We start from the raw sequence: 25908 nt of genomic DNA on the forward strand, positions 1-25908 counted from the left end.
ATATCTATCACCTTCCTCAACCAAACACACATTCCCACGTTTCTATATGTGTCTGAGTTACCCTACTTAAAGATGTTCCTGTTCTACACAACCATTGGTTATCAATAAGTGGTTTTTCATATCTGGTCAGTTCATGAGGATCCTACAAAAGAAACTATGTTTCTTTGTAGAAAAAATGTTTGATATCCCATGTTGTGAGGTTCCAGAAATATACAATCTTCATGTTTGTTGCTTCATAAATTCCAGTCAGTATTCTTTTCAGCTACAAGAGTAGCTGTTATTAAAAGCATAAAACTGCAGTATGTAGATGGCCATGGATGTTGTGTGATATTTTTAAATGTTAATTGGTTGCAGTTTAATACACATTTCAGAGACCTAGTATTTCTTGCTTTCCAGTTTTTTATATCTCAAACTTTTGAAGACTCCTTTCTTTATATAAATGTTGTGAGCTGATATATGGACTATGTTGGTTAATTATCATGCACAAAGATGTCAATTTTCTATGATTAAAAACAAGTTGAACATCACCAAAAAGAAAGCATTTATTATTTCAATACTAAAATTTTAGGATACCTATGTATGTATTTTAATAACCTCTACACATATGACTAATATAGTATAAGTATAATCTTACCAAGGCAATATATTTTTTAATGTTTTGATAACAGAGACTGTAATTCTAGAATCTGTATTATATAAACATTTCTTTAACTAAAATAAGATATTTTGTAATCCAATATTTATACTTTTTTAAAATGTGGAGTTACCTACCTATATAGATATATTTACATAATTTTGGTTATTATATTACAAAACAAATCTCAGTTGATGATAATAAAAAATTTAAGAAGGAAATTTTACTAAGAGAAGTGATTCTATATATAACAATATTCCAAAAATTATAGATATATTTACATAATTTTGGTTATTATATTACAAAACAAATCTCAGTTGATGATAATAAAAAATTTAAGAAGGAAATCTTACTAAGAGAAGTGATTCTATATACAATATTCCAAAAATTTTACTACTTTGGCTTATAAAGAAATAGTAAAATATGCAATGATGTACATGGTTGTCTCAATAGTATTACAAAAAGCCTGTCAAAATCAGGGTGTTGAAAGTAAGAGTAATAATGTAATAAGAGCAAAAAGCTGAAGGAAAAAAGTAATGAATAATGTCATATAAAGAGGGTAAAACCAAGGAATTCATAAAAGGTTTTTGATTTTCACTACAGAACTGAAATAAAAATTGAGAAACCATGGGTTAGGAAATAACTTAAGTACAGAAACAGTTGCAATATATTTAATTGAGATACAATATAATATCACTATTTTATTGATTCAATGCTAGAACCGCTTCCAGGCAACTTATCGGCTATCTCCTTTAACACAGCAGTTTGTGCATTTATTGCAGTAATCTTGTCCTGCTCATATTTATTTCTTTGGTCATATCTCTTCTTTAAAAGAAACAATTTTCGTCTCCTATAACCTCTCAGATCCTCCCTTATTCCTTCCATAGCTGTCATCTTTCTACTCTTTTTGGATCCTAAGCTCTTCTTGGGTTTTGTGGCCCTTACATTTTCTACACTTATACTCGTAGATTCGGGTTGACTAATGGCAGGTTCAGGAGGTTTAATTGTGGTTGGTCCAGGTTCGCTATTTAGACTTACTGGCACAATCTTTTGTGTAGCAGTTAATAATATTTTTGGAAAGACACTCTTTTTGTTGCCATATAATTCATTCATCTCTTCAAAGTACTCGAAAACCCGTCTTCCCCGTCCAGTTTTGTTTTGGTTATCCACAAATTTTTTATAATTTCTTTCGAGTACTTTGAAGCGGTTTTCGCAATTCAGGCCAGAGTAATTCAGCCCCATGCTTGTGAACTCAGATGAAATAACCTGCCACATTTTTTTTAGACTTTTCATCTCTAATGTTCCCACCGACTCTCTGTATTTTTTATACAGATCGATGAGAATTTTTGTGGCGTTATTAGACCATTGTACATTAGTGTATTCACGATCATCTCTGGTCCATCCTGCAGTACTTGCAGTGGTATAATCATGATCACCAGCATTTGGTGTGGGTGGTAAAACTATAATTTCTTCTATGAAATTACCTACAAATAGAAATAATAAATGCTTTGATTTGAGACTTCGCTAATGTCTTACCACTATCCATTTTAAAAATTGTTATTTTTTTGAAAATATGATAATCTAGATAAATCAGAGATCAAAAGATCAAACACCTGAAAATAATGGAAAATAACGATTTAACAATATCATATGTCACCTATCAAATGCCAATTTTAATTTAATAAAATGCGTTCCAGCAAGTGCCAAAACATGAACCAATTCCGAATTAACTCAGAATTGACATGCGCACTCAATAGTTCCGTATCGGTTCAGAATTAGTTCTGAAAATGTATGCTGGAACAAACCTATTATTGGGTTTATGACGTATGACAGTTTGATTAGTAATAAACGTCAGTGTCAAATTTTGACAATTAAAGACCGACGGAACGTGTATTTTTAACAACAAAAATAATTTTAGTAACATGTAAACAATACTATAATATCATTGAATTTATCAAACTATTGAATAATTGATAATGTTATAAGTCGAATCGGATATAAGTTACAATGTCAGTCAATCAAAGAACACCGAACAATAAGTTATCGAAGAGCAAGAGAGCGCAAATGGCTCGGCCTTCGAGCGGCTTAATCGAGTCTGATTTTTTTACAGGATTTCGGTCAGACATCGAAAATGAATCACTTAATCCTCCATATAAAAGTCGTTTATATAATTTATTTAGACAAATAGAAAAAGAGTTTGATTTGCTATATCAAGAAAATCAAACTTGTAAGTTACTGGACTAATATTTGTACAGAGTATAGTATTTTGTTAAATTTATGAACAGATGTTTACTATATTGGCTTTTCAATTTAAGTAGTCAATTTTGAGATATATTTATTTAAACTTTGATCAGATAAAAGGCATATATCGAGCACAGTTTAATTAAATCTTGCCCAAGTACTTTCGATCCCTAGATCATCTTCAGTGGCATTTCGTCAATTGTGGCCTATCCGGCAAGAACAAGATGTCATAAACATAAAATTGTACATTACACTACACTACAAATAGACAAACAAACAATTTAAAATAATTTAAGGGAGGCTACATTGCTTGAAGAAGTCGGAGACCTCTTCAAGCAATGTAGCCTCCCTTAAATTATTTTAAATTGTTTGTTTGTCTATTTGTAGTGTAGTGTAATGTACAATTTTATGTTTATGACATCTTGTTCTTGCCGGATAGGCCACAATTGACGAAATGCCACTGAAGATGATCTAGGGATCGAAAGTACTTGGGCAAGATTTAATTAAACTGTGCTCGATATATGCCTTTTATCTGATCAAAGTTCATTTATTCGAGCATTCAACCTTATATTTATATATTTATTTGTATCTGAATAAATTATGTCCAGATGATTACTCACAATTGATATAAAATTTTTTTCTTCCTAAAATTGAAATATTTTTTAGTACATGAAAAGATAGAACTGCTTAATGAGAAATTGGAAAAAGATGCATCTGATAAGCCAGATAATGTGGAATATGAAAGCAATTTGTCCAAAGTATTGGGAAAAAAATGTAAGTATATGAATTGAATAGAAAAATCATTTTTTCATTATGCTTATCAAACAGATCATACTACTTAATTGAAAACAAACTAAATGTGGACTGTTGATAATAAGTTTTATAAGAATTGTCTAAATAATTTATATTTAACACACACAAGCTGTTTCAATTTGTACATCAGTTAAACAAAATGCAAGTATTAGAACATATTTATAAATTTGGTTTTAGTAGGATACTTTTTTATAATTTATTGTCTTTTATTCTTCAATTTCTTTCTATATTGTTTTGGTACTAATATGTGTCTCTCCCACATTACTATTTTCATACAATGTTGACCTCATTAATTTTCTTTCTAATATATTTCTATAAAACTATAGTAAGGGGTGAATTTTAGATATTAAAATTATTTTGATATGGAAAGATTATCATTATTTTTTCTTCATTTTTGACCAGTTTTAGTAATTCAATATCTGCCTTATTTAACCTTGTATGTAAATTTTATAAGATTTAGATTAAAATATGTTACGAAATCAAAACGATTATTCAAATTTACATGGATTGTTTCATGAAGACTTAAGCTACAGACTCGGTAGCAGATAACCTGACACAATCAAGCAGGTCTTGCATAACTGTGAGGCTATGCAGGCGACAACCACTTTTTGGAGACTATCAAGTAACTAAAAATGTATGGTACCCATCCACTAGGTATAGAGTATCAGAGTTCTAGAATGGATATCATGAAGAAATGGAAGATGTGCAATAAACCAACTGGCTGAAGTACAACTGGTTTACAACAGACAGTTTCCATAAAAAAAACATTAATATCTAGAATATTAATTATTTTTGGTATTTCCTAAAATCTGGTAGTACTTATATCATTCTAAAAATTTGGGTGTATGATTGTTTTTTGACAATGAGGTGAAAAAATGGTCATTCTTTTTTCTTTACAATATTTTGAGAAAAATATCTGCTATTGAAGTTTGTCTTTTTAGTTTTGCATATAGCCACTTAGAGGGCGCCACTAATAAAACCTGACACAAATGTAACCTCAGTCTTTTGTTGGCATAAATCAAGAGTTTTATTGCTATACAACAAGTTGTGTAGATCCAGTGAATTGTTTGTCTGGGATGATAACTCCTAGTGCCACCTAGGAAAGAAATCTAAACTACCAACTGACATTTCAACTTATTGAGTCTTAATCAATCTATTTATAATATTTTGTCCTTGAGACAATATTTGATTGATTTATTGCTAATTTATTTTACAAATTGTTGATTCAAATATCCTTACTCAGAAATTAGTTTTTTCGAAAAATTGCCAAAATGATTAGTTACTGTAATTTTAATAATAAGATTTGGAATGGGAGAATATTGGAAGAAGGGAGTCAGGGAAAAATTAGAGGGAAACCTGATAAAATTGGAGGGAGTCAGAAAACATTTGAGGGATATATGATAAAGTAGGAGAAAGTCAGAAAAAATTGAGTGACTGTAGATGGCAATTGATTTGGACTAGTGATAGGCAAAATCACTAGTTTTATATATAAAAAAAGCCATTCTCAAATGGCCATCCTAGATCTGAGTAATAACTAAAACATTCATTTTAGTTTATTTTCTCTAGATGGCCTTCAAGGCCTAAAAAAATTAGATTTTTTAAAATTGTATTGATCGATGACTATTATTTCATAAATAACAAATTGTTGGCTTATAGCAATTAAAATGCCTTTGTTGTTTTTAACCTCACAAAAAGTATGCCATTAGAAACATACATTTTTAAATGAAAAAACTTTTTTTACTAATAGGGCAGAGATTCCAAAATACTTGCAGGTCATATGAAGAAAATGAGATCTACACAGATGTTTTAGTCATTCATTACCCTCAGAGAATCAGTAGATAATAATGTTTTCTTTTATATATAAAATCCTTAAAAACAGTTAGATTTTAGCAAAAACTACTAGACCCATCAAGCCCATTTAAAGAAATAAAAACTCACATCCTGGGAACATTTTATGATTTAATTAATTATTACAAAGTTATTAACCTGTCTAAGTTTGCAATAAGTTGTTTGTATATGGAGCAACTTTATTTATACCCTGGCTGCTTAAAACATGGAATCCAAGGTCGCATGATCACTCAATGCAAGCATCGACAGGCGCTCGAAACTAGACCTTATGGGAAACTGTTTACACCGTCATTATTTGTGTCATGATACTATAACTTAAATGTTTTATGTATCATGATTTGTGTTTCACTTTCGCTGGCTGGTGAATTTTGTGAAAATGTTTAAAATCAATGTACATCAATAACCTCTAAAAAACGGTATAAATATATTATAGCAACATTGTTAGTTCGTTTTTGTTAAGCGGTGTAAACGTGGGAAAAGTGGTAACATAGGAAGAGGAATATTTAAGAGTGCGTGCCACTCACATGATCATTCCATCTTTTCAGCGGCTCAACTATAGCAAAAGGTTAATTTTAAAGTTTAAAGAGCCTAGATTTTTTTAACTGTAGACAACTTTTTTATATGATACATACTTTTTCACAATATTGCTATGAACAAAAGTGATGATTTTTTCACCTAATTGTTAAAAAAACAATGACTCTCTCTCCTACAGCCATTGTATTAACTTTCTTAAGACTTTCCTACATCCAATCCATGCCCAATAATAATAGCCGTGCTATGACAAGCTATGTTGTGTGTTTGTTTTTCCATATTTGCCGAAAACTGTTAATAATTAACTTTAAAAATTATGTTTAATTTCCTTCCAAACAATTTTGAGTATTTGTATCTAAGACACACTGTGTACTTATACTTTCACAAACAAAATTTACTAATATTTTTTGTCTTTTGATTTCATTTAATACACTGTCAGTAATGTTTTAATTCTATTTATTCAGTTGATATTTTGAAGTATTTACTTAAGTATTGTGTGAACATTTTCAAGGATGTACATATTAATCTGATTAATTAATTAAGATTTTAGTCATCATCTTTAATTGGTTTAATTTTCTTAACTTGGTTAATTTAACTCTTTCAATATTGCTGCAATTTAGTATATCAGAAAAAGTAATGTGAATAGCACAAACTTTTCAAAGATTAACTTTTTCTTTTTTATGGGTGGCTTTCATCTTTCAACTATTTGAAATTTATTTCAAAGTGTATTTTACAAAGCGTTAGTTTTAAAGATTAGAGTAAAACTAATCAGTTCTAGTAAGTTCTGTTGTATTTTTTCATTGCAATGTGTTTGCAGTCTAGTCTTTGAATTCACTAGAGATTAGCCTTACTCCTTAGAACCAAAACCTTATAAATGGTACTTAGTATTATTATGTGTTGTCTATTGTCAGCACAATTCATTGTTCATTTGTTATATAAAATGTATTTGTTATCTACAAATTTATCATTACTTCAATCACTTGCCAATTTAATGATATGATCTTTGCACTGATGGGTCTTAAGGCACTCTTTTTTGTCTTTCTATCTTTCTTTGTAAGTACTGAAGAATCCTGAATACTAAAAAATAAGAAATAAATGAGAATTCATCCACATTTATTTTTTTATTAAGGACCCGATAGGACCTTAATAAAAATTTTGTCGTCTAACTGTCTGTCTCTATATACTCTAAACTAGCGACCAAGAAATCGCAAACCAGCTTATTCATAGTTTAATTTCCGCAAGATAGCAAACGTAAACTGTAAAAAAATCTGGTTCTTAACAACAATATGACTAGGCATTAACATCCATGCAAAATCTAGTGTACACTAAAAAATCGCATCAGGGCTAAGCACAGTCGATGTACACATGTATTACACAAATGGGGCAATAAATAGCAGAGAAAAAATGCAGCCAAAAGAATGATATCGAATTGAATGAAACGTAACCACTGCACTGGTATGAACAAATGAGTTAAAAATTTGAAGCCTTTTATCTATGAACCTTCGAAGAAGAGATTGAAAGTTCTACTAGGTATGAGTAAGAATGATCTTCGAATTATCATTAGGTCTCATAACAGGATACCGTCGCATCAAGGTGCATATTAATAAAATCGTACTGGCAGAAAGTGTGAGTTGCAGATTTTGTCAGGCTGAAGACTAAATGACAGAACTTTTTCTGTGCAACTACTCAGGTTGGATAGGCTAAAACTATATACATTTTAGCCTTAGTGTCACCAAAAGCCATAATACTTTTTTAAAAAGGCTGGGCTGAAAGGACAACTTTAAGCAAGTCTTGAGCCACAATAGACTTCTTAGGAAGGATGGTTAAACATCCACTCATGTTGATCCTAACTTAACCTAACCTAGACAAATGGGGTAAATTTACATATCTCTCATGCGCCCGTGGTGTGGTCTAAATTATTAACCCTCCGTTAAGTACGTGGTCTACAATCGTAGACCACCTCTTTTCAAACACTTGTATATCGCTGTCATTTTCTCTTACATGCGCGTGCATCTCAGTAGCTGTTGCTAACGGGCGTCGTATTCTAATTTATGGTTTTATTTGTGTTCGGCACTTCAGTTGAGTATTTTGTCAAGCATAGAACAGTACTGGTCTACGATTGTAGATCATGTGTCCACTGACTTTACAACATCTGGCTACATTGCAGATATTTGATTCTATTGTTTTCAAAATTCAAGGTAACTTTTATTTATTACCATTTGGTACACTTGTAGTTACTGTGATATATTTAAGATAATACTATGTCTGATAATAAAAGAAGACGGGTGGAACGAAGACTCTGAATTAGAAACATCTGAACAAGAGGAATTGGCCCAAGATGAAGGAACGTCAGACGACTCTGATAAAGCACGTCCTTCAAATTTTTACATAGGAAAAGACAGGGCGACTAAATGGAAAAAGAATAGATCCAATTTACAAGTTCGTATCCGTTCTCAGAATCTCATCAAACTTATGCCACGTACAAAAGGAAACGCGCGCATTGTTGAAACTGAAATTGATTGCCTGAAGTTATTTTTGGATGAAACAGTTATTAGAGTAATAACTGTCTCGACAAATATTTTTATTGAAAAGATACGGAGCAATTACCAAAGAAATCAAGATTGTAGACAAACTAATGAAACTGAAATTCGTGCATGTATTGGGATATTGTTCTTGATTGGTGTTCTTAGAAGTTCCAGAAAAAATTTACATAAAATATGGGATAATTCTCAAGGATCTGGAGTTGAGTACTACCTGGCAATGAGCGAGAAAAGGTTTCGATTTCTCATAAGATGTCTACGGTTCGATGATGTGGAGACAAGAACAGAGCGAAGAAAAATTGATAAACTTGCACCCGTTAGAGAACTTCTGGAAATATTTTTGGTGAATTTCCAAAATAACTTCATTCCTAGTGAGCATCTTACAGTAGATGAACAACTATTAGCATTTAGGGGACGTTGTGCGTTTAAGCAGTACATCCCAACGAAGCCAGCCAAATATGGCATTAAAACATTTGCTCTGGTAGACGCAAAAACGTTTTACACATTCAATTTGGAAACTTCCGTGGGAACTCAGCCAGAAGTTCCATACAAATTTGTAAATACCAGTAACGAAATAACTCTTCGGTTGGTAGAGCCCATCGCAGGTACCAATCGTAATATTACGGCAGACAACTGGTTTAGCAGTTTATCATTTAACAGTTTAACAGTTTACTGAAGAAAAAACTTACATATTTGGGTACTGTAAGAAAAAACAGACTAGAGGTTCCTCAAGAGTTTCTGCCCCAGAAAAATCGAGAAGTTAAGTCGTCTCTTTTTGGTTTCCAAGCTGATTGTACTATGGTGTCATATGTCCCAAAGAAAAGTAAGTTGGTGGTATTGATATCATCCATGCACAATGATGATGCTATAGATGAAGATACTGGAGATGATAGAAAACCAGTAATGATCACTGATTATAACAACACCAAAGTCGGCGTGGATATGGTAGATCAATAATTGTGACGGAATTATAATTTCGCAAGAAATATACGCCGTTGGCCAATGGTTGTGTTTTACAATTTATTGAATATTTCTGGCATAAACGCCCTCTGCGTGTATAAGGCTAATCATCCCAAACAGAAAATAAAACCCAGTGACTTTCTTGAAAAGTGTGCTTGGGAATTAATCCTACCACAAAGTGAAGTTAGATCAACAATTTCTCGGTTGCCAAGAGAAATGAGGAAGCGAGCTCAATATCTGCTGGTCATAGAAAATAATCCCCCTCAACCCCCTGTGCAACCAGAGAATTATGTCGGGCGTTGCCATGTTTGTCCTTGAAATTTGAACAAATCTTCTAGAAAGTCTTATGTGAAGTGCGGAACGTTTGCATGCAAAAACTACATGAAAGAAATCTGCAATGATTGTTTTACTGACTAAAAATGTGATGTTTTCTGTAGTCTCTAAGTCATACAATTTTAACAGTACTTTTAGTTATGTGATTTTGGATGATTTTGTTCTAAGTATTGTTAGGTACAACAATTCTTCTTTTGTCAAATTTACACTAAAGTTGTTTAGTGTAAATTTTTTACTAAAGCAAAATAATTTTAATGGTTAATAAAAATTTTAAAATGTATGGAGTAGTCTTTTTATTACCTAGTAAAGAAATAAGTAAACATTTTGTTATAAAAACTGGTCAGTATCATTAACAATAATTCAACAAATATACCTAATGCAGTATTATTATTGAAACTATGAAACTTTTATGTTTAATAATATAAATAAAATGGTCTACGATCGTAGACCGCGTGACCAACCGTGTCTGAGTTTACCACGTGCCTAACGAAGGGTTAAACACATAATAGAAGAATGCCATCTATAATACGAAGAGAGTCCTTAAGATTTTTTGTTTTCAATGTCAGTATAACTCTGGATTCTTCTCTGAAAGCTTCTCATCACTGTATGCTGTATTTATTTCCCTATTTATGTTTATTGTGGTGTGATGCATTGTCTAATTCGATAACGCTGTTTAGAGGTAAATTTATTAGAAGTTTATCCGTAAACCACTTCTGGTAATTCTCCAAGTTCATGTCGTCGTTATTATCACTGGATTTAGATTGGGATTTTCACCCCAAATACGAATTCTTAACCAATCCGTTCTCATAACAGCAGCAACAATAATTAACATTTGTCCTTTGGAAACTGGCTTCCTCAGACTGCTACAACTGTTACCACGCCAATTGTATTCCTTTACACAATCCGTATTCAAGTACGCCTCCTCTGTTAAAACAATCATTAAGTTTTCCCGACGAAATTGTTTAATTCTTCGGAGATAATCTAGTCTTAACTTGCGCATTTTGCCGTTCCATTGCGATGTGTCTATTATTTTTGGTTTTTCCAACATAATTCTTCGGAGAGTTTCTTTGCTTCCAGTATAACCTATTTCTTCTTCTTCTTTAGGTGCCGTCTTCTTAGCGAAGGTTGGCGATGACCTCTGCAAAGTCTTCCCTATTTTGGGCTTTCCTTATTAAACTTTGAAAGTCTAATCCTGTCCAATCTTTGATGTTGCGCAGCCAGGTCATTTGTCGTCTACCCGGGCCGCGTCTGCCTTGTATTTTCCCTTCTATAATAAGCTGAAGGAAGTTATACCTGTCGTGTCTAAATATGTGTCCAAGATAAGACGTTTTACGCTTCTTGACAATTTCTGTGAGTTCACGTTCTCTATGCATACGCCTTAAAACTTCTTCATTTCTAACGCGGTCGGTGCATGGAATTTTCAGCATACGACGAAATACCCACATCTCAAAGCTCTCTAAACGTCGTAACGAGCTGACTGTTAACGTCCAAGCTTCCACGCCATGTAATAGTACACTATATACATAACACTTTATCATGCGGTATCGTAGGGACAAATCAAGATTACGGGTAATGAGTAACTGTCGCATCTTTAAGAAGGTGTTTGTTGCCTGTACTATTCTACATTTAACCTCTTGTTCTTGGTCTAAGGTTTCATGTATCCAACAGCCTAGGTACTTAAACTTTTTCACTTGTTCGACTAGATTGTTGTTGACTAGTATGTTTATAACTGGTGTGTGTTTTTTTTGAAATTACCATTGTTTTGGTTTTTTTTACATTCACCTTAAGGCCATATAGTTCTCCTTCTCGCACTACTTTGGTTAACAGAATTTGTAGTTCTTCACTGCCAGCAATCAGTACTGTATCATCGGCATACCTGATATTTTTCACGATTTTTCCATTGACTTTTATTCCTTCTTGTGCTTCATCTAGAGCATGTGCAAAGATGTTCTCCGAGAACAAGTTGAATAATAATGGTGATAGTATACAACCTTGTCTAACTCCTCTTTGGATGTTTATGGTGTCTATTTCTTCTACAAACTTTATATGTAATCGTTTAACTGTCGGAAGAATTTTTTCATCAGGACGGAACTTTATAATAGACTGACGTAACAAAACTTCGTCAAAATAATTGATTTTTAACTTTCTAGAATAAGAAAAGGACTTATTAGTTTAGCTACCATTTTAGTCATTTAGCTACCGGCCTTCCTTAATTATTTATTGAACTGATTCTAAGCTCATACCTGCAAATAATACCTATGTAACTTTTGATTGACTGAAGTTGGAAAATAATTTATGTAAAATAAAAGTAGCATCCAAAGTTTACATATGATTCAACTCGTATTGAAGTGAGGATTCCAATAATAATTAATATACAAAGTGTTGTATTTAAAAAACCAAAGTGACTACAGCGGCGGCCGGCCAGGTGAAGTAGGTGAAGGTGAGGTTCACCAAAAAAATATAATTAAATTGAGACAAATAAATAAAAAATGAAAACAACATTATTATATCTAAATTCTGAAATCAATTATTTATTCTCTTTTAATTAATCTAAAAATTAAATAGACAACTATCTTTAATCGCGGTACGTACTTGACGGTCAAGTCCTGACCTGTGTCACTAGCCGTGTATAATAGGATTCAGGAAGAGGTGAATATAATTTTTGAAATGCAAAATCCATCTGCTTCAGCGTTCACGGTTGCCATGGCAACGTGACGTCAGCCTATCCTTAGTGATAGCTGAGAAAACTGGTACGTGCAGTTCCGCTTAAAAATATATTATTCGTCTTCACCCACTGTTGGATGTGTATTTGGTATTCCTATTTTTCGGAAATTTCTCTAAGTCGTCAATATTTTGAAATTTAATCCATTATATAGATATTTTTATATAGTATAGTCGTATAGTGTATAGTATAGTATTTATTAGTTTAGTTTAGTCACAATATTAATTTTATTTGTTTAGTGCACTTTATTAATACATTTCTCTGTGGTTTGTTTCGGATTTCGGATATAAAGTGTTCTCGTGGATTTCGTTTGGACAAAAATAATTTTAGAGAGACGTGAATCTAATTAATGACTTCTTCTTCTTCTTCCTATGCCGTCTCCATTAACGGAGGTTGGCGACCACATTTCTAAAAATTTCTCTGTCTTTTGCAACGTGGAATAAATCGTCTACAGTCATGTTTGTCCAGTCTCAAATATTTCGCAGCCATGATTTCCTCTTTCTACCTATTCCCTTTTTGCCATCGACTCTACCCTGCATGATGACCTGCAGAAGACTATATTAAATGGTGGCTAAATTAATGACTTGGTGTGTAATATATTAGAAACTCCATTTAGGCATTGGAAAAATGAAAATAAAAGGGATGTTCTTTTACATTGTCGACCAACCAGTATTTTAAACATCTGCGTCTGATCCAGAGTGGTCGGCTGCAATCAGCATCTGACTTAGAGTGGGCGGCTGAATCGAAACTCACCAACCCCAGGCGTGGTGTTTTAATCGCCAAAAAACCCTCAATGAAATGTCGAGGTTCAGAACTAAAATACTCCAGGCAAGCAGAACTGAACAAGAAAAACTGTTTTCAAGTTATTAGGGCCATAAACTCTAAACATTTTTTTTAACGAATTTTTTATGAGATTTGGGCGCGAAGTAGGTACCAAAACTCCTTTTGGCTCCGGCAAGCTTTCCTCATCTTCACTACTTTTTTAGGCCACGAGCCGCCGCTGAGTGACTAATGTTATCAAGCAAGCGTCAAATTTGAAATCTTCATATTACAGAATAGGCGTATCCCGGTTTTTGTACAATTTAAGACATAATTAGGTGTTTCCAGACTTTTTGTCCACTCTGTATATATTTGTACTTTTTACCTACTATATGGCCTAAACTCTCATTATGTTCATCATTCATGTTATCAAAAACCTTTATAACTGGATCATTTTGTTGATTAGTGCATATTTTAAGTTCTTCACAGGTGGAAAATTCCTCCAATACATTATGATACATCTGGAGCAACTAGTAAGTAAGGTTGGATATTGAGTTCTTGAACTATGGCAGGAAAACTAAATATGACAGCCTTTATTAAACTGCCAAAAGCTTTTGGTTATTTTAAGTTTCATAAAAATTTATATGGTTCTAAAACTAATAAATTTTATATTGAAAAAAGCTTCATTGAAGATACTGCTATAGATATGATAAAAAAGGACAAGTAAAGGTTATTAAATTCACCAAGAAGAAGATCTGATGAAAAAGTGTATTCTCTGCCACCTCTCTTCCTTAAACCTAAGGTCTTACGGTCTACTGAAATCTTTTTGAGGTACTAGCTCAGGTGGGCATTGGACATTGTAAACTACATAGATCAATTCCGTTGTGCTTTAATAAGAAACCAGTGTTGATATAACGGTAAGTGGATAACTTTGGTGGTTTGTGAAAGACAGAGGTACGATCATAGAAAAAGCCAGAGAATGTCAGGTCCCGATATTTATATGTTTTGTCGATTATACTAAGGCCTTTGACAATATTAGATGGGACAAACTATGGAACATACTGACGACAAAGGGTTTACCTGAACACTTGACTCACTTTATTAGCAAACTTTATCAAGATAACCTGGCATACATTCGGCGGACGGAAATACCTATCTAATGAATGCATTTTTGGAGGAGGGAGTACGCCAAGAACGCGTTTTATCCCAGTTATAATTTAACATATATACAGAATGTATAATGCGCAAGGTTTTGAATTGTTGAGAGGGAGTAAATCTAGACGATGTCAAGATATCTAACTTACGTTTCGCAGGTGACACTATACTTGCAGCATTTTCTCCAGAAAAAATCACTAATTTACTAAAAAAGCTAGAAGTAGAAAGTAGTAAGTTTGGAGTCATGGTTAACTACAACAAAATCAAAATCATGGTTATTAAATGCCAATAATACTTTTCTGAGACCCGAACTATCGCGGGATGTGCGGTAGTGTCCACATATATTTTGAAGCTCTTGTTAATACAGGCAGTTGCGAAAATGAAACAACACAGACCCGTCACAGTGATCGTCACATTACTATGACAAACAAGAAAAGGCTCGTTTCATCTCTGGTATTTTCCATATTTTACTATGCTTGTGAGACTTGGACGATCAAAGAATCGAACAGAACAATGTATGCGCATAGACAAATGTAGACATGGAGACGGCTACTTTGAATTCCATTGACGGCTCGCCATATGAACCGCAAGAGGGTTCTAGATAAAATTAAACCCAATCAACGTTTTTCTAGTACGGTTTACTCTAGAAGTTTAAAGTTATTTGGTCATATCCATCGAAACGATCACAAAATGGAGCGATTGTTGGTCCAAGTCAGTCAGTACCAACTCGGTAAATCTCCACAGCGATGGCAGACATTACAAAAACTCAACAAACAGTGTACTGAGACGGCACATATAACAGTGGACCGAGACAAGGGAAAACACATTGGATAACAGTTAAAAAAATAAATTAAAAATAAGAGAAATGCTATTGGACTCGAATATCCAATATAAAATACTTAGTTTATATTGAAAATAAAGAAATTACAGTGTAAATAAAGATAACTTAGTTATAATGGGGATAAGTTCAATTTAATAAAATTGCTCCAGTAGTGATGTTAATGGAAACAAAAAGATGGATACTTGTCTAACAAAAATATTAAAACTACTATGGCAATTAAATTATTTGACCATAGAAGAAGGGAAGAAAAGTTGCTACAAATGAATAAGATCATAGAATACTACCATGTTTAAAGGGACTGTATGAATAAACGAATTAATAACAATGGACAGAAAACCAGCACATGAAAAACACAATAAGGGAGGTTATGGCATAAACCACGAAAATAAGGTGGAATAATTTGAACAAAATCCAAACTTATTGGAGGTTGCAAAAATATTAGACCGTAAATCACAAAACTATAAGGCGTTCAAAATCATAGACACCTAACAAGTACTGCGTGTAAGGCTAATATTGTTTTGTGTGTTGTGTTGTTTTGGTTTTAGATTTTTCTTTCTTATTTGGATTTTTCTACTACACTGTAATTAAAATAACTTGTGTGAAATGTAAGTCTTTCTGTATTGCTTTTGCATTTATATAAACATCTAAATCATAATTCTGCATAAATTAAAGCATATTGGTATATGACCGTAATTACGGTCGAAGGTAGTCTACTTAGAGAGACTGTGACCTTATGAAGGACAGAATCCACCGACCTGGTCTATTTAGCTACTGTTCGGGGCGAACAACCTGAAAGAAGGGGGTGATATTAGATGACTGTAATTACGGTCCTATAATTATCTCGAAAATTCTACCTGGCGTTCTATAAATGCTTTACTCGCAATATTTTTCTGGAATCTCATGTTTTTTTATTTAATTAATGGCTTTGGATAACTTGATCCATTCAGCCACGATAATGTATTTGACTACTTGAATTTGTTAATGATGTATTGACCTATTGCATTTGTTAACAAAATAGTACTTCGCCTAGAGGTAAATTAAAAATATATTGATGACATCAGTATCACAAGAATCAGTAGATTGACAAGAAACCATACTTTCATTCGTTACATTTAGGGCCCTAACCAACTTAAAGTGAATATTCAGAACTAACAAGGGATTACATAATATAGGGATACTTTTCACGTTAAGCTGCCTTTCATAGCAACTCTATTTCTATTTTGGAGCCGTCTCTTGTCGTCTTTACTACTCTTGTTGTTGTTATTCGGCTTATATGATCGTCCCATTCTACTCTTCTGTATCTTTACCCAGTTTTTGATGTTCTCCACCTAGCATCTACGTCGTATATCGGTACTTCCCGCTCTGTCCCATGGTGTTTTACAATTAATTTTTAAGTGTTTTCATCTCTGCTGTTTCTAACATCCTTTTCTAACATAAGGATAGACAGGGGGAACAAAGTTAGATTTATACATTCACATTATACATTCCATCCTAAATTTTTCTTTTAATCATTTTTAAACATCCCCAAAATATTTGGTTAAGCCTAATATTACGACGAGAGATATATAAAATAGAAGATTGACTCTGAGGAAAAGGTATTTGTTTTTTTTTGATCAGATTTTCCAATAGATACTTTACCATTACAATCACAGAGTTCTATTTCACTTAAATTAAATCAATGAAGATAGAACATTGAATATACTCTTCTATTGGGATGACTTCTTGCAGCAAAGAATTTCATGTTGAAGGCGCTGATTCGGCGTTCTTGCCTTCGCTGGCGATCTCTAAAACATCTGTTCGTGTATAGAAACAGCTGCGGCGTCCCTTTGAGGAGACAGTTTTTACGCGATTAGCAGTGTTTGTCTTGTAAAGTGATATACGATCATTAATTATGAGACATTTGTTATTTATATAGTGAGTTAGTTGTTTTTTTTTTGTTGAGTGTTTAAAAGTTAGTTAATCTGCGTGAACGTCACGTAATTCCTGAACCCACAGGAAACTTAACTTACCTTAGTACGAATGTGCACACAAAAAAGTTATAATCCTTTAAAGTTATAAAATAAAAATCAATTTTTTGCAGTATCTCTTGAACTGTTTGAAATTTTGTTGTGAAAGAGCATCTTTAAAATAGAACAATAACGTGAGCTGTGCATACCAGAAAAATTTTATGAGAGCTTTATCCCTTAAACTGCTCAAATTTTTTGTGTAGGGTACAATTAAATAATTATTATGACACCATTTGTTTAATACAACGTTTTTGAGACTTTTTTGCCATTTTTTATCGACACACAGCCTCTTTTCATTATGTTGTGTAGTAGTTGCAAAATAGTTTATATAGTCTGTTCACTGAGTTTGATAAATGTTTAGGTAGTAAAACACTCATTATTAGACGATTATATAATTAAATAACTAATTTGGTACATCCACGTATCACAAATAAAAACGAGGTAAGGCTGCCAAAATTGATATGGGAATGGCCACAAAAAAGAAAGAAGAAGGAGAGGAAGATCTAGAAAAAATTAAATATTATATTTATATGGTATTAAGCAACAATTATTGATTGTAATGAAAATTAAATTTTTAACAACATAACTAATGTTTGAAGTTTCGATTTCCACTCCAGAAAGCGTTTTCAAAATTGATGTTTGACATACTTGGCCTCGATCTTGTAGGCAACAGCATGCTTTTCATTGAAAAAAATCCGACGCTGGTGTTTTTACCCTAAGAATATCAAATTCAGGCTGTTTTGTGTGCGTTTTTGTGCTATATGTTTGTGTAAAGTATATCATAGTTATGGTTGTGTCTTTCCTTTTTATTTGTCTAATTAAAGTGTACGTTTCATTCCTGATTCGTCTGTAGTGGTTGTATGCCTCTTGTGTTTGTTGTGTTCTGTATTGTAAAAAGGCTTTCTTCTTTTTTCACATTTTGTCTTCACTTCCTCTCTAAACCAAGGGTTTTTTTTATATTGTTATGTGACTGTAATTACGGTCCTGTAATTATCTCAAAAATTCTACCTGGCATTCTACCAATGCTTTACTCGCGATATTTGTCTGGAATTTCGTGTTAAAAGCGCGGACTCAGCGTTCATGCCTTCGCTGGCGATCTCTAGAACATCTGTTCGTGTATAAAAACAGGTGCGGCGTACCTTTGAGGAGAGAGTAATCAGACAAGTGTGTTTGTAAGCGATACCCATATTATTGTAGGCGAAAATTATTAGTGTATTTATAATTTTTAATTAGATATTAGTTATTTAGTTACTATTAGTGAGTTTTTTTGTAGTAAGTGAGCGACTGGAGTGGAGTGGTAATTTAAATATCTGTTAGTGTAGGTTGGTTTTCTGTAGACTTTGGTTTTATTATTCCATGGTGAATTTGATTGAACCTTCTTTATTATTGATGTTCATCAGAAATTTATTCAATACTTCTGGTCCGTGAGGTCAAATGGAGAACACACCCTCTACATATCTCCACTATACTGTGGGTTGTTTGTGTACAATGTTTTCTTAAAAATCCTTCATGAATATATCTGCTAATAATGGAAATAAGGACAAGCACATGGCTAATCCGAAATTTTGCTTTTAGAAATCATTATCTAGTTGAAAAATAAGTGTTATCTGGGAAAAGCGTTAGTAGCTTTATTATAGCTGACACATTCAGTTTGGTTTTTGTTGTCAATGTTTCATACCTCTCTAGTTTGGCTCTTATTATCTTTAAAGTTTTTTCCAATGCTACATTCGATAGAAGGAAATGATAGAAGAAAATATCCAATGGTGAAAATAACCTAAACTTTGATTTTTCTTGAATAATATAAGGAATGATAGATAATTATTTGTATACCAAGGTTAGGTGGAATGGTTTGTATATAAGATATTAAAATTCCGTTCTTTGTTTATTTTAGTGTCCAAGTAGGCAGCTTTCTTAGTTTTACACGCCTTATACAGATATAGAATTGTGTGTACCAGTAGTGATAACTCTACACCTCTGCAACTCCGTAGAATGTCTTGTATAGAAAAAACTCCTTTTTTTCTTCCCTTTATTAAGATGAAAAATGATGATCTGATGATCGATTTCAGTCACACACATTACCAGCCGTGCGTCACGAACTAATAATTGTTGAAATTATGAGTGATAATGATTAATCTGGTCCTAAATCGAAATATTGCTGTTAATGGAAGGGATATTGTGCAGACTACATCGTACAAGTACCTAGGACATGAAATTCGGTTGGGCAGAGATAACCAGACATGGGAGCTCCCACGTAGCATAGGATTAGCCTGGGCAGCGTTTGGTAAATTAAACTATGTATTTAAATCGGATTTACTAATATGTCTCAAAAGGAAAATCTTTGACCAATGTGTGTTACCTGTACTCACTATGGAGCGGAAACATTAACACTCACGAAAAAGGTAGTTAATAAGATTCGCGTGACTCAGATGGTTATGGAGCGCCAGGTGTTGGGTGTCTCTCTGAGAAACCGAATCCCTAACGAAGAAATACGTCGTAGAACAAAAACAACAGACGCTATCGAAAAAATGTTGTCGTTAAAATGGAATTGGGCAGGACACGTCTCCAGATTATCAGACAACCGATGGACAAAACGTATTTTAGAGTGGAGAGCAAGGCAAGAAACAATATTTGTGTTAGCAATAACTGGATTCAAGCCGCACAAGTCAGAGACAGATGGAAAGAGCTGAGGGAGACCTATGTCCAGCAGTGGACGCATACAGGTGGATGATGATGAAGCACAATGACATATAATAAAATAGACCCAGCGGTCTTCTATACTTGATTATAATCGGGTGTTATAAAGACCCGCTTGTAGTTATATGTTTACTGCAGCAATGGCGTGCTCGTTTATTTTATAATAAGTTTAGTTTTCTTCGTCAAAAGGAAATCTGTTAAAAAAAACTAGTTAGAAAAATTATATTTAAATAATTTTAATAACAAAAAAAAATATTTAATTGAAATTTTTAAGTACTTATTGAGTATAATGTTAAATAATTTATTTATTAAATAAACTAAACGCATTCAGCGACTATCAACACATAACCCATTATTGACATAACCTAATTTGTATAAAACAATATACATTTCAAAAATGACTTACCTGAAAAATGATGTTTGGCTTTTCGAACTTCCCCGACCACAAACAGGACACTTAAATGGCATTTTACTAAAATATTAAGTAAATGACCCTCAAAAATTTTAAATAAAATTTTCTTGTCACATAAAATATGCAAACACAACGTCAACTTCGTAAGAAATCGTGAACTTCGTATCATAACAATAAACATAAACAAAGGTAATCATGTTTGTGACACTTTTTGCAGCATTCGCTGAGTCTATATATTATACTTCATTGGATAAGCATCGTATCCTGGGTCTTCGATTATCATTTTTTACCTTTATTTCTGTAATAAGTGGACCGTAATATTTACAACATAAGATTAATATTTATCGTCAAACAGACATCTTATGTTTATCTGCAAATATAGACATAGATGTGAATTTCTTTATAGATCTATTTCTTGATATATTTATGTGCATTATTATACATATTATTTTAGTGAGTTCAGCTACCCAGAAGAACAAAACCGCTCACATATTAAAAGCTCAAACCAGCAAAATAGTTTCCAGTTTCAAAGCTCCACAGTATGCTTGTGCCTTGTTGAAAGAGTACGTGGGACACAAGGATGGTATTTGGGAAGTATCTGTAGCTAGACCTGGTGTTCCTGTGGTTGGAAGTGCTTCCGCCGGTAAGTACAATGATTTTATTCAATTTTGTTTATTTTAAGGACTCTTCGTTTTTAGTCAAACTAAATATTTTCATTTAAATGAATTCATTAGCAAACGCTAAACTAATGCTAATTGAACACTTATCAAATTAACTCTGAGGCAGAAATCATATAAAAAGAAGGATTATTAATAATACAATTTATATATATGTTAGTCAGCGGGACATACCTTAGCAAAGTATTCTTTGCATTTAACTAGAAGATGCAACCAACACAACTATGTGCAAAAAAATATAATATATAGTATATGACTCGGGATCCGCAAGTTATACACATTATCTCGGTTAAGGTTGATCTGCACCCTCAATTAATTTGTATCTGATCCTAGAGATGGCTCTACGTGGCATACTGCTGTGCTAAAATTTTCAACTTAAGTGAATTACAGAGTCATATTGTAATATGACTCTGTAATATTTACAAACCCTAACATAAATTAGTTTTCTATGCGAACATATAATGCAGCTGTACCAAATAATCAAAGTTAAGCCTTTGCGAGAACATACTATTATTAGAAAAATAAGGTTCCATCCACACAAATCATTGAAAATGGATTCATGTTATCTAAACACTGTTATCGACAAAGAAATATGTAGGTACTGCGGGGGCAGTACCTACATATCTGTGCGGCTGCACTTTTTTTCTTTTTCTTCAGGTATCTTTCGTTTTAGAGCTCATCATTTATGATGATAAGACATTTTTATAGATAAGCGGAATTTCTAATAAAAAAAATGAATCTGGATTCTAAATTTTGAACTAAAATTTGAAAAAAATATAAAAATATCTTCTTTCGTTTGACAATATCCTCTTTCATACAGAAGAATATTACGTATACAATATCAATATTTGTAAATTTAAAGTAGACACCACAGCCGAATGTATCTGTCTGACAAAAACTACCGATGCAATATGCAATGCAGCAATTTGTCTGTCGGCGTATTTTGTCTATCAGCACAGGCGCTAAGCGCAAGAACATTGGTTATATGAAAGCAGTACGCCGGCGCCGTAACCAAAACAACAACGCACGATCTCGCAACGGCATTAAAACAAAGTATATTTTAAAATAAAGGTACAAATGAAAGGAAAAAAAGGGGAAGAATTACGTGTTATTTACGCACTTTAATTACGTGTTATTTCCCATTAATATAAATCTAATAAAGTAGTATAATGCCCTAAATAAACATTTGATCGTTCATAATTCAAATAAATTTATTTTAATTTGTTAAAATAAAACTACAATTATGTTTTTGTCCCCAAGGTTTCCAAAAAGATTTCGGTTTTGTCGAACAATATTTTTCAAAAATATAATACACTTCCTGTTAAGTTTTAAAGGTCATGATAGTGATACTTAACTAATATTTTAATAAACTAATATTTTAATCATTTAGTGTTCCAATTTTTAAGTGTCCTCCAGTCGACAGGGGATAAAACGAGTCAGAGGTCATTCATGAACATAATAAACATTTATTTTTATTTCTGTATACCGTATCACTAAAAAAAGCATCGTTTTAATGAAGAAAACGTTTTTCTAGAGAATTATTATTTCCTATTTCAACTGGTATTAACAGGCGAAATTGAAGGAAAACGCGGAAATGGGACAAAAAAAGTGCCTTGAATCCGAAATATACGACATTGGACCGGTTTAAATTATGAAGAACAAATAAGAACAGCAGGGAAAAATGTGCCGAAGTGATCGTCATCATTCATTAATTGAATAGGCCATCATAAGAAGAAGAAGAGGATTATTGGATAAACGGTTTAGTTGCTGTGCCTTATCATGGAATAACTTCTTCTTTGGATGAAGCAGAAGTGGCTAATCAGTGAGATATTATTAAACTAAAAGTGTATAGAGAGAATATTGATATAATATAGTGTGGAAGATATAAATATTTTTAAACAGGAGCGAAATTTGCAAATGCGAAAGCCGTAGAACTCCAAGTGATGACTATCGAATATTAAGCTTGATGTCTCACGTACTTAAAACTTTTCTAAGAATCTTCCATAAGCGAATCTACAAGAAATGCAGTATATGCATGTTTTATTGATTATCGAAAAGCATTTGACTGCGTTAACCATCAAAAGATGATCGAAATTCTCAGAACTATATTGGCACCAAACGACAACAATTGAAATAGAGCACACAACATCCGAAGATATACGAATCCGACGAGGAGTACGACGGGGTTGTGTCTTATCACCACTATTATTTAATCTGTATTCGGAATCTATATTCAGAAAAGCATTAGGTGAGGTTCAAGGTGGAATCAAAATTAACAGAACCAGCATAAACAACATCAGGTGCGCTGATCATACCATCCTAATAGCAAGCAACGCACAAGAACTACAAAATATAGTAAATTGGGTAGTTCGTCATAGCGAAATGTTCGGTCTAAATGTTTCTAAAACTAAAGTTCTAGTATTTTCAAAGATACCAATAAACTTACATTTGTATGCCGATGGACAAATAATAGAACAGGTAACTTCCATAAAGTATTTGGGAGCAAATATCAACAGCCAGTGAAACCCAAAAAAAGAAATTCTGTCAAGAAGCGAACAAGCTAGGAAAACACTTATGAACATGAAAATATTTTTTACAAGATCAAACCTTAGTCTAGAGCTCAGAATCCAAATGATCGGATGTTTCGTTTTTTCTGTTTTGCTGTACGGCTGTGAAAGTTAGACAATGGACTCTGAAACTGAAAAAAGAATAAATGCATTTGAGAAGTATACATACAGATGGATTCTGAGAATTCCATGGGTACAAAAAGTTACCAGCGATGAGGTACTTCGGCGATAAGTAAACAAAAAGAATTACTAAGCATAATCAAAGAGAGGTTGGGTCATGTGTTGAGAGGTGAAAGATATAAATTACTCCGAATCATATTGGAAGGTATAGTACAGGCAAAAGATCAGTTAGAAGACGCCAGAACTCGTGGCTGAAAGACCTGATGAGATGGTTTGACCGCTCATTCGCAGAAATCTTTCATGCAGCAATAAGAATAACCAGAAGCATTGCTAATATGTATTTATTAAATATTATCATATTTCATGGTATTTTACTCTGTATTCATATTGTGGCAGGCCACAAGTTGAAGTTGTATATTTGAAAGTGAAAAAAAACTGATTATCTATTTTTTTAATGCACATTTCAGATCACACTGCATGTTTATGGAGCATAGACCGTGCAAAATGTCTGCTACAGTATCAAGGCCACACAGGATCTGTAAATTCAATCAGGTTTCATCCAGCGAAAGATTTAGTCCTCACTGGAAGCGGAGACTGTACAGCTCATATCTGGCAAGCGGCACTGAATTGGGAATTACCGGTGAGTAAGAAATATATATTTCATTTTCGCCTGTATGAGATTTTTGTACTAACCAATATGGTATTTTTGCGAAAAAAGATAGTGGAAGCCAAATTTATGCTGAAAGAATATCAATTGTGGGAGGAGTTTATTTTATATATTTTTGTAGAGGGGACAATCATCTGAAGAAGAGTTAGAAGCTGATGAGATGGAGGATAAATCTGAAATAAACAAAATTGCAACTTTACGAACACCCTTTCAAGAATTAAAGGGACACACTTCTCCTGTAGCTTCTGCAGAGTGGTTAGCTGGAGCCGATCAAATTATTACTGGAGGTTGGGATAGACTAGCCATTCTACACGATGTTGATACTGGTCAGCTTGTTACTACGTTAGCAGGTGAGATTTAATTATTTAATTACTTGTTTGCTCTTCATCTTTTACTTAATTTTCTTTTTCCTATTGGTTTTGCTTGTTCTTTGGTTTTTTTTATTTTCCAGTGCAAATGTCACCTTTCTTTGGTTAAAATCTAAGAAGTCGTCATGAAGTAGGTATGTTACTTGAAACGGGCATGGCTTAGTGCGTGCAAGTCTTATGATTTGTGGCCATCCTTCAAGGGTGTATACAGGAGAATTTTTTGACTTAGATTTAATTTTTGAATGGACAGAATCGCATTCCATTTCTGAGTGACCCGGTACAAAAACACATGGTCAATTGTTTTTAAATTTGGGTAACAATTAACGACATATTGACACATGACAGAAAATACAAAGTTTTTCTGTTGTCAACCACAATTGTCGGACATCATTTTGACATGTTCAATATCAGGGTAAGACATGATGTATTTAAATATACATGTAGAAATTTCAGCACTACCGTGTTTTCCCTCGGTTTCATTCCATATGAAACACTGGATGCTCCCGTCTCCTATATTATAAATGGTTAAATTATAAATGGCAAGTTTTCTTACATAAAAAAACGTCCTGCAGCTCCTTTAGGCGTTGACAAAACATATTGCCGATCAAAATTAAATGCTAATATTTGCCTATTCTCCAAAGCCGACTGTTTATCTTCATCCCTTTTTTTTTTCTCGCTGTATCTTTTCTTTCGAGGTGTTTGTGATGGACTTCGCTGTTTAAAACCGTTTCCTCATCTAGACTACCATCATAAGTGACACACACTTTGCAAATGTCTTTTTTCGGCTTGTGAAATTTGAGTTTATAACTTCTAAATATTTTCCTGTAGGTTTCGTAGCATTTTTCTTTATTCCTTTAACTTAACATTCTTCCTTATACAATTCATACATAGTTTTTATGTTTAATTTTGAGTCTAAATGTTTAAAATCAGATTTTTTCCGACAATGATGTGACTCCAAAGCTGGAGGGAAAAAAAATAATGTGTTTTTTAACAAAATCATCACATCATCGACAAGTTGAT

General features: G+C 33.0%; 2 protein-coding genes across 4 annotated transcripts in view; one reads left to right on the top strand and one right to left on the bottom strand.

The window, feature by feature from the left end:
- Positions 1-1290: 1290 nt before the first annotated feature.
- On the bottom strand, positions 1291-2312 carry LOC140448398 (uncharacterized). The gene is made up of 2 exons (XM_072541482.1): positions 2171-2312; positions 1291-2118 (listed from the first exon to the last, which is right to left on the bottom strand). The coding sequence occupies exons 1-2, from the start codon at positions 2178-2180 to the stop codon at positions 1331-1333; spliced, it is 798 nt and encodes a 265-aa protein (XP_072397583.1). The 5' UTR covers positions 2181-2312; the 3' UTR covers positions 1291-1330.
- A 189-nt stretch (positions 2313-2501) lies between these two features.
- Positions 2502-25908, top strand: part of Wdr37 (WD repeat domain 37) — a 62421-nt gene continuing 39014 nt past the window's right edge. For 2 of the 3 annotated variants that reach the window (XM_072540211.1, XM_072540210.1), the window contains exons 1-6: positions 2502-2861; positions 3542-3649; positions 13861-13914; positions 20944-21132; positions 24321-24493; positions 24642-24870. In XM_072540211.1, the coding sequence (XP_072396312.1) occupies positions 2642-2861; positions 3542-3649; positions 13861-13914; positions 20944-21132; positions 24321-24493; positions 24642-24870 (973 nt within the window). In that variant the 5' untranslated portion in view covers positions 2502-2641. The remainder of the gene's footprint in view (positions 2862-3541; positions 3650-13860; positions 13915-20943; positions 21133-24320; positions 24494-24641; positions 24871-25908) is intronic. The other variant, XM_072540212.1, reaches the window with a different exon arrangement.

Source organism: Diabrotica undecimpunctata, chromosome 8 (genome assembly GCF_040954645.1).
Source record: "Diabrotica undecimpunctata isolate CICGRU chromosome 8, icDiaUnde3, whole genome shotgun sequence".
In the NCBI taxonomy this organism is placed as follows: domain Eukaryota; kingdom Metazoa; phylum Arthropoda; class Insecta; order Coleoptera; family Chrysomelidae; genus Diabrotica; species Diabrotica undecimpunctata.